This window comes from Octopus bimaculoides, chromosome 5 (genome assembly GCF_001194135.2).
Source record: "Octopus bimaculoides isolate UCB-OBI-ISO-001 chromosome 5, ASM119413v2, whole genome shotgun sequence".
Classification (NCBI taxonomy): domain Eukaryota; kingdom Metazoa; phylum Mollusca; class Cephalopoda; order Octopoda; family Octopodidae; genus Octopus; species Octopus bimaculoides.
In genome coordinates, this window is record NC_068985.1 from 23,377,731 (window position 1) to 23,388,361 (window position 10,631).

Sequence of the window (10,631 nt, forward strand, 5' to 3'; positions counted from 1 at the left end):
AAAGATTTTCCTTTCAACTTTCAGTGAATTTCATCTTAGAGCAATTTTTTTTTTTTTCGTTTTGCAGAATTCCAGATTTATAAGCATTAATGCTATTTTAAAAAACAGTATTCAGTTAATATTCAACTCCTTTGTTCACTTTATATAATTTGTTATATGTTATTTGTTCGGATTCTGCTGGGGTCTATGAAAACTGTATTAAGAATTTTTTCTATACCTAGTATTGATTAAAAGTCTTAAGAGTCTCACACTATTTCTATTATCATTTTCTTTATTAATGAGAGTCACTGGTTTAGAATAATAAATAATGAACTTACTGACTGGTTGGTATTTTTCATTTTAATTTTCTTGTTCTTCTAATGAGTATTGCAAATCATCAGGTTAATTTACAAAATTTCATTGCTTCCTCATAAATCATCATATTTATTTATGTGCATTTTTTTAAAAATTCAATTAAAAAAAAAAAACTTTTGATTCTGTATTATAGGAATTGGGAAACTGTCCACTTCTGATGGAAAAGTTCTAACTGACCCTGATGTTTTAAAAAAGCTGACTTCTTCTGTTAGTTGTGCACTTGATGAAGCAGCGGCTGCACTTCATAGAATGAAAGCTGAACAGCCAGGCGAGTCGACAAGTGAAGAAGGGTAAAGTTTTGGTTTTATTGTTTTAGATAAAGATTTAATTGAATATGTATGTGTGTGAGTGTGTTTATGTATTGGTGGTCTAGTCTAGTGTAGGTCTACCTTTGGGCAGATCCTTGCATGTGAACCTTCTCCAGCACTCCCTATATGACGTGGGAGAGCATGTATTCTTCCCTGCCATGGTTAAGTAGATTACTGGAACCTTGGCTACCATAACTAGATTTATGATGAATACTGGAGTGGTTTCCCATTGCCTTCTCTAGGCAGGTGGGATTTGAACTCAGAATGTAAATACTATAATGCATCTCTTTTGACACACCAGTGATTCTGCCGTTCACCCACCTTAAGAGCAAAGTGTTTTGCTCAAGAAGACCACGCACTATTGGTCTTGGAATCAAACCCGTTTATCTAGTGATGGTGTGTGCAACACCCTAACCTGTAGGCTATATGCCTTGGTGGTATATTAGCATAAGTAGAGCATCAGAGAATGTCTTCTGTCTTTCTGGTTCAGTTTTACCATAGTTGACTACTTTTCATATCTCAAAAAATAATATGCTCCTTAATATATTGTGACTTGGGTCCAAAATGACATTGTTATTAAATACCAATAAATGAGAGAGCTGTATTAAGATCAATAAATTAAAGCTATTATTATAATTGTGTACTTAGGCGTAATAGTTGAGAAAACTCTAGGTAGGAATTTTCAGATAATAATACTAAAGTACTGACATGTCTGATTCAAGTTGGAAAAATTCCATCTACTGTGGTAAGTTAATTTCTTCTGTGGAATTTTGACCATTGTACAGATGTGAGTGAACATTTGGTTTATAAATTTGGGTTAGTGATTATATACGATAAACTGCTATGTCTATGCAAAATTGAGCATCACTGCATTATAATACTGAAAATAATGAGAATGTATACTTGTTGAATTGTATGTTTTAAAAATTATTTACAATTTAAAGAAACATAGTCCAACCCATGCTAGCATGGAAGGCGGACGTTAAACGATGATGATGATAGTAGTTTTGTTGCTAATACTGAAGGGATTGACAATGCAATTCTTTATTTGTGTGACATAAAAATGATACATAAAAAGAAATTTAGAGAATTGTTAGAGATAGAACATGTGAGAAAATTGATTTATGCAAGATGTATGTGTATTGAATAATTTTAGATTCTGAACCCTCTGCTTAAAAGCAGATTTTTTTAAATTTAGATTTTTAACTTTCATGCATTCTAACTTTGTAGTTAAGAAATTTGATTTGAATCAAGTGATTCCAAATCAGTCTCTCTGCATGACACTTTTGGTGTCGCCTACCATAATTTTGGGTTAGCCCTAAGCCTTGTGCATACAACTAGTTTTTAAAGAGAAATTGTGGATGCCCTTCTGGGTGGATTCTACATTTTTGGACAGTAAACTTAATCTATTGTCCAGTTTAACTGCATCACTATCTGCTCCCTTAGTTGGTTTCTTACAAGCAGTTAACCTAGTCTGAAGTTCACTCAAGTTGTGTTGCTTTCTCATGAATTTTGGGGCTTCTCCTGCTGTCAATCTTAGAAGCCCTGCAAATGGTCATGGGCACTGCTTTTCCTCAGTCTATAGAACACACCAACAAAATAGCACAACATTTTAGAGATGACCATTGCTTACAGAAAGGTAATATTTGGTATTGACATTTCTGATAGATTTTATCTAAAATTTGGACTCAGAATGTAAATACATTAAAAAATGGTTCTTTTACTCTAAAAGAAACCAAGCATATTTTAGTTAAATGATCTAATTTTGTAAATTAAGTTATATATTAAACACCCAGATGATTTTATGTAAGAAAATGTCATGTAAATGTATTAGTATAGAATCTGCCATTGTCCATTTTGTTTTTCCAAAATATTTTGTAAACAGCTGATGAGATCTGAAACCTGCTTCTCTTGGTTACTTACTGAACAACATAGTCATTTATTTTTTTACTCACAAGCTTTGGTTTACAAATGTTTGATTTTTACATATTGCAAAACTTTGAACTGATCAATATTTTTTAGCTTTATGTTGTACTGATATTTGAACTATGATTCTTGCTTGATAAAATATGCAAACTTTTGTCAGGTTGGTACAAGCCAATTCTTTTACTCTTGTTGAGTTGACTGCCTCAAGGCTGATACGTTGAGAAGATTGTAGTTAAACTGTATAGAACTTCAACAAGGGCACATTTTTAATAGAGTTGATAGAGTTGACTACCTCATTAGCAAGTTGATTCAAGTTTTAAATTTTTCTGTCTATTTCATTTTTGATATACACTATGTTAATTCTTCTTTCTAAACGTCTAGTTTTATCTTGATCACTAAAATTCTTTGGTATGGGTGGTGACTCATAAGTGTTTTTTGAATGTTTGGATGTTATTTATATTTCTTATATAAATAAAATTTTAAAAATGTTAATATAAATATTTGCTTGTAGAGAATATAGAGGTTGAAGACTTATATTATCCAAAATAAAAGTAAATTTATGTATTCCTAAGCCTAGCAACACAAATGTCTAGTGCTTATCTGATTTTTAGCATGTTAAACATGAGTATTAGGGTTATTTTGTGAAATGATGCTTCAGTGAGGTGTATTATTGTGTTAAGTAAAAATGTTCTAGTGTTGCTCTGGTCAATTTTTCATGTAGTGAGTAGATTTTTAAGCATAACTAAACATGTTGGAGATTTTTGCTTAGCTGTTTAATGATTCTGTGATGTACTAACAGGTTCTTTGATGGAATGTGACAATGTTTTAAAACTGCTTAGGAAAATTAGCAGTTTGTGATTTAAAGCTGCCATGTGTCTTGGTGATGTTGGCAGTTCTTGTAGTGCAACTGTTGGCTGTTTGCTGTAGCATTAATGGTTGTGTTAATGTTGCTGCTAAAAAGTGAATCTAAAGTGTTCAAAAATTAAAATATTTGGTGGTTGGTTGCCATATATATATATATATATATATATATATATATATATATATATATTGATTTAGCATTAATGTAGTATACAAGAAATGTTAATTTGGGGAGTTCATTTCTCTCTTATTCTATGCAAATGAAGATCTTTGAGTACAATACTCACTAAACTTGGCAGTTACACAGGTAATTTAGAGTGCTGAACCTCATCATATTGTGGAGCTAGGTGAACTAGATTAATGTTGAACATTACACAAATTATCCAGATTTTAAGTTAATATATGTGTATATATATAGTTATCTTTAAAAGATTTTGTGTTAAAACTGCAGATCTTACCCAGAATATTGACAGATTATTGGACACTGGTGATTTTACATGATTTAGCCTCTTCAGTAATCAACACTCCTGGATAGAATTAAGTCAAAAATCTTTGTTCTGATATAGAAATCAACAAACTGATTTGTGAAAAAGTTAGTTGGCCTGGAACAAAGATTTTGACTTATCTCAGAATGTCGAGTTTTTTAATCACTGAGGAGACCAAATTAAGTTGAAACTCTGGTGTCTGGCAATCTGCTGACAACATTTTGAATGAGCTCTGTTCTTTTAACACATTGTTTTTATTTGAAATTGCTCTGAGACAAAATATTACAGCTAGCACTGTTCTACATTTGTAATATACATGTTATATACGTTGTTATTTTTATCTAGTGCTATTCCAAGTATTTATTGATTTAATTTTTGCTTGGTCACCTTTTACACAAATCAGTAAATGCCTGGTATGCTGATTTCTGTATAGGGCTGAAGGTTTTGGTTTAGCCCAGAATGTCTGAAAGTGTTTTGTCACTGAGGATACTAAATCAAGTCATGAAACCAGTGTCCGACTATTTGCTGCCAATGTTCTGTGCAAGCTGTGTGATTTTAATATAGAAAGTCTCTTAATAGAAATTTTCTGAAACAATATATAACAGCTAGCACTCTTCTACATTTGTGTCTCTGTATAATAATAGCAGGTATAAATGTTGATTGATAAGTTGGTTGATTTCACTAATCAGGCTTCACATTGCATAGAGAGGGGGAGAGAGTTAACATAAAGAAGTGCAGGATAAGGCTTATACTAGGCTTGATGGCAGGCAATGAGTAAAATGCACATATGCACACGCACACACATGCACAGTTTGAGCATTTTGTTTTATTTGGAAATTATTCATTTCATCATTTTGTATTAGCATCAAGAAATTTTATAAAAGTTAAATAGTAATTATTGTATGTATGCCATATTTTCTGATATTACCTAAAGTAGCTGCTATACATATTGCTCTTTCATTCGTTATTTACTTTGTTGACCATGAATCTTTTGGAGACACCTATTAGGAATACAAACCGAGTTCAGTTAATATCCTTACAAAGGGATTGTAGCACTGCTTTTAATGCAGTATTATCTAATGTGTGTTTGTATGTGTAGGAATATGCATTTAAGAAATGTTTATGCCAAATGGTAGTCAGCATATATTGTCTGTATAAACACTATATTTTTTGTTCTTGAGCCAATCCTGAAATCACATTGTTGTGATTGAATAATTAACAAAATTAGGCATTGAGATTATAGATTAATGACCATAAGTTCAAATTTTAATACAGTCATTGTGTTGTATTCACTGAGCATAAGATGGGCTTGCTTCAGTTTCTGATTCTATATCACAATTAATCGAATAATATTTATGTGAAGAGACAATTGCTTCACGCAACAAATACAACGAACCACATGATTTATGTAAAGCTTCACTATTAGATTATAATTACAGCATGCATCTCCTGTATCTCAACCATTCTACATTTTAGCTGAAGTTAGTAAATTATTGAAACAACATAAAATGAATACTTACAATTTTGTAAAATATTTTTCCTTTTTTATTCAGTTAATTTCAGTTATTCTAGTGTGAGTATATTGTATATATATTTAGTTGCTTTTTTTTTTTTTTATCTATTTACTTACTAATAAATTCAGCTTTTGCTTGTAACTTGTTGGTAGCTAGCAGTATAAATGTATTTTGAATAGTAATGTTCTTCAATAATTAATAGAAATTTTTTTGCAGCTCTCGATCTTTAGCGGAAGCATGCAGTGATGGCGATGTGTCTGCAGTAAGAAAGATGTTACAAGAAGGTAGCAGTGTTCATGAGACGACGGAAGAGGGGGAGAGTTTGTTATCCCTTGCATGCTCAGCAGGCTACTATGAACTGGCTCAGGTTAGTTCAGGATTGTTTATTTCTATTTGTATTTCCAAAACTGAAACAGTAAAAAAAAATTTGGGTGGTGGGGTGGTCTAGTTTCTGTATTTTTCATGTTAGCATGGGTGGATAGCTTTTGCATGATTGGGACATAAGGACATTAGTATATTGTTAAAACAATCCTCCCACAATCAGAAACATTAATGTCACCTATTAAAAAAATAAAAATCACTGGCGAGAAACTTACATATCTTGCCTGGTGCCACAATACAATAGCTTTAGTATGAACTGAACTCAGAAGCATCAGCCAAGTTTTCTGGTACTTTATCAAGACCTCACTATCTTTAAAACAAAGCAGTTCCCTTATAGACATGGACATGCTTGCTGCAGTTCCACTTTGGTCTTTGCACATGCTTATTTTGTAAAGTGTCTTTTTTGAGCCTACTCTACTCATCCTGTATAAACACAATCACGTGGGAGTTTTTCGGGGTCACTTAAGCCTAACAAACTGATTATCCCAAATAATATCAGATACCAACCTATGTTTCCCAGATATCTTCTAATTTGTTTGTTAGGAAATTATTAGTTATGAAATGTGCAAAAGTATTTCCTATTCACATAAAAAGCATTCTTTCGAGCTATCAGTTATAAGAGGATGTTAAATGATGATGATGATGATAATGATAATTGTTTGTCCCTTGGTGTTCAGCACTCATTCTTTTTGCTCATTATTGTGTGTGTCTATATATATACATACATACATACATACATACACATATATACATATATGTATGTAATGAAGGAGAGGTACAGGTATACCTAATCCTCAGTGTTTCATTGTCCACTTTTCCATGCTTGCATGGGTCAGATAGAATTTTGTTGAGGCAGATTTTTTAATGGCTGAGTGCCCTTTCTTTCACCAGTGGCCAGACATGCTTTTCATGGAAAGTTGGAAATGAATGATATATGATGATGTTGTTCATTTAGAATCATCAAGTATGTCATAAGAAGGACATATATATGCATGCATGCATGCATGCATAGTAGGCTTCTTTCAGTTTCTGTTTCTCAAAACCATTCAATGTCTTGTGTTATTAAGTCTGAGCATTGTTTCTCTACCTTCTCTTTTCAACTTATATGGGACAATAAGAGCTATATAGAACTTGCAAAGAAGCTAATTTGATTGTTACTTTTATTTAAAAAAAAAGCACATTAAATGTTTTTATTTATAAATAGCTGGTTTGAAAATTCCACTCTGTACATATAGATCCTATATGATTTGGAAGTGTCTTGGATATTTCTAATTAGCTTTTTATTGATTTTTCTTTATAGGTTTTGTTGGTTATGAAAGCAAATGTTGAAGACAGAGGCATCAAGGGTGACTGTACTCCATTAATGGAAGCTTCTAGTGGAGGTTTTGTCGACATTGCCAAACTATTAATTACTCACGGAGCTGATGTGAATGCACAGTCTTCAGCTGGTAACATATTTTTTTTTTATTTTATTATTTAGTAAATAATTTATGGAATTTCTTCTTGTTGTCTTTTATGATTATACTGCATTAGTATATGATGAAATAATTCCTTGAAAGCTATTTTAATTGCATAATTACTTTTCAAGTATCTTATATACTTCAATATTGATACACACACTCACACACTATGCATTCCAGTTTTTTTATTTGTTGAAGCTCATTGTTAAACATAGTTATAAACAAAAATTAAACCCTACCAAGTATTTTTGTTAAAATTGACTGTTTTAGAATTAGACTTGCTCTTTTACAAAACAAACTTTTAGATAAAGAATATTCCGAGAATGTATGAGAATACTCAATAGCTGTTAAACTAGGTTATTATTTCTTAGTCCACAAGTAGCTTCTGGTCTTTATTGTTATATATAAAGAGGCTTTGGAGATGTTTCTTTTCTTGAAAGTTTTCTCTGGATTTTCCTTATTTTCTATTTTGTAATTTTGAGTTTGTTTTCTGTGTATTTGTATTATTATTTCATAAATGTTATGTAACACATCCAAAGGCTTAACTGTATATATAGTTAGCAAAATGAATAGAATGAAATGTATTTACAGTATGACAGTAGTTAAATTAACCTTTTACTGACTGGTTGGGACTTTGAAGCACAACATTTGCCCCTGTCTAAATTTACCTAAACAAATGTGTAATATTACCTAACAACAGCTTGTGATAAACTAACTCAAGTTTTGGGTCTACTAATGTTGGATATAACCACTTAATGGAGGCATCGTTCTATACATTCTACATTAATGGGTTTCACATTGTGCAAATAATTTATTAAAATTACTTTTTATCTAATTCATTTTTACACACTGGAATAGAGACAAAATTTAAATTTATTACTGCTCTAAATGTTTTGCCCATCTAAGGAATCTGCAAGACATTTAGTGAGAGGAACAGAACAAACTAACTTGGAATGTTGAACGTTACAGAAGCCTATAAGAAAAAAATATATTTATTTTACATTTTATTTTTATTTTTGGTTCTAATATTTTAATGGTCTTATTTTTAGGTAATACACCTCTTCACTATGCTGCCTGTGGTGGATTTGAGGATGTTGTGATGGTTTTAATTGAATATGGTGCCAATGTTGAAGTTCACAATGAAAATGGTCACACACCTTTAATGGAAGCAGCTAGCGCAGGTCATGTGGGAGTAGCAAAGATATTATTAGATGCCGGTGCCGGAATCAATACCCATTCCAATGAATTCAAAGAAAGTGCCCTCACACTTGCTTGCTACAAAGGTATGTAGGAGAAAGTATCATTAAATATCTATTATTTACTGTAATATATCATAACATACAAGGAAAATATACCCATAAAATTTTAATCTATCCATTTGTTTTACATTTCTTTGAGTTGAATGTATGTATATTTTTGAGTCATTGACTTTTGGCCAGATGTCCTTGTTGCTAATGGCTTACTGTTTTGGGATCCTGTTTTGTTAATTCTATTTCTGGTATATTTAATGAGATTAATGTAAATTTTCTATATGCTTTATTTTCTATTCAAACTGTCTTCACTATGGCAGTAGCTAAAGCAGCAGTGTTTAGTTATGTCCCTTTGTTTTGCTTATGAAAATCTTAGTGGAGTTTACTTTGTTTCTTTTTTGGCTTTGATAAAATAGCTACAAAGTACTGCTCTCTCTTTGATTTCAAACCCCCTTCCATAATACAATATGTAGTTCTGTGCAAAAAGTTAAAATTCATCATTATTATTCTTATTTCACAGGACATTTAGAAATGGTTCGATTTTTATTAGAAGCTGGAGCTGACCAAGAACATAAAACAGATGAAATGCATACAGCTCTGATGGAAGCTTCGATGGATGGTCATGTCGAAGTAGCTAAACTACTTTTGGATAGTGGAGCTCAGGTAAACAACTTTATGGACAAATATTTTACTTGTATAGTGTTGTTTGTGTATAGTGTTTTTAATTCAGAGTTTAATTCCTGGTGAGTATGACCTTCTGATGATATATTAACATACTGCAGTGTAAACAGTAAGATCTTGGTTAATTTATTCTATAATTGGATTGTGAAACCCAATAAGATCCTTTTCTACTGCAACAATGATAGTTTTAGTGGGGATAAGGCATGAAGAGAATCTTTCATTTTCCCAATTATAGTATTCCCCATGTGTATATTTAAGAATAAATTTGTCAGGAGAGATGAGGTATTGCTTTTGCAGATTATAGTGAACTGTGCTAAATGTTCTTGTGGTTGGTACTACTGTTATTGTGATGCAGTAATGAGGGTTTTGCTTTTCTGTTGAATATAGTTCATCATTTATTTTCTTTCTCATTATTAATGCTCATTCAGAAGGTCTCAATATCACATCTTTACATTCCTCTCTTTAAAGTTTTGAAACTCTATGTCTGTATTAATTTATCTTTAAATCATTAATATTTGTAGGTTAATATGCCTGCTGATAGTTTTGAATCACCTTTAACATTAGCTGCATGTGGTGGGCATGTGGAATTAGCAAACTTGTTAATTGAAAGAGGTGCAAATTTGGAAGAAGTTAATGATGAAGGTTATACACCACTAATGGAAGCTGCACGAGAGGGCCATGAAGAAATGGTAGCACTTTTACTTGCTCATGGTAAGTTTTTATTATTTCATTTATGAGATTTAGTATGAATTCCCATTTAAGTATGTATCTTTGGCTGCAAGCAGCACATCCAGCCATGAAAGCCTACAAAAAAAACCCACAGTAACAAAGATTGGCAACATTCCTGTTGCTGTGTGTATGTGTGTGCTAGATGACAAAGGAACACAAGTGGTAAGACATAGGAATATCTGTTGAGCCATAACCAACATAGAAAAATGGATGTGAAATTATGAAAACTTAGGCTCAACAGTGGTTTTGATATATGGATGTGGATATAGTGTTTTAGCTGAATGAAAATAAAGATGATACTTTTTAGAAATAGGATAGGAGACTAAATGGTAAATTCAGTGCCCCCGACTGACTGGCTCCCATGTTGTTGGCCCGTAAAAGGCACCACCTGAACATGGTCGATGCCAGGTCAGCCTGACTGACTCCCATTCCAGTGGCACATAAAAAGCACCATCTGAAGTGGTCGATGCCAGTGCCCCCTAACTGGCTCCCGTGCTGGTGGCATGTAAAAAGCACTATCCAAACATGATTGATGCCAGGGCCACCTAACTGGCTCCCATGCCAGTGGCACATAAAAAGCACCCACTACGCTCTTGGAGTGGTTGGCGTTAGGAAGGGCATCCAGCTGTAGAAACATTGCCAGATCGGATTGGAGCCTGGTGCAGCTGCTGGCTCTCCAGAC

At 32.6% G+C, this 10,631-nt stretch overlaps 1 protein-coding gene across 3 annotated transcripts in view; it reads left to right on the forward strand.

The window, feature by feature from the left end:
• The window catches only part of LOC106883585 (ankyrin repeat domain-containing protein 17), a 120,858-nt gene that overhangs the window by 70,732 nt on the left and 39,495 nt on the right, over positions 1 to 10,631 (forward strand). For all 3 annotated transcript variants that reach the window (XM_014934654.2, XM_014934655.2, XM_014934657.2), the window contains 6 exons: positions 488 to 644; positions 5,665 to 5,815; positions 7,130 to 7,277; positions 8,339 to 8,572; positions 9,060 to 9,202; positions 9,742 to 9,931. In XM_014934654.2, the coding sequence (XP_014790140.1) occupies positions 488 to 644; positions 5,665 to 5,815; positions 7,130 to 7,277; positions 8,339 to 8,572; positions 9,060 to 9,202; positions 9,742 to 9,931 (1,023 nt within the window). The remainder of the gene's footprint in view (positions 1 to 487; positions 645 to 5,664; positions 5,816 to 7,129; positions 7,278 to 8,338; positions 8,573 to 9,059; positions 9,203 to 9,741; positions 9,932 to 10,631) is intronic.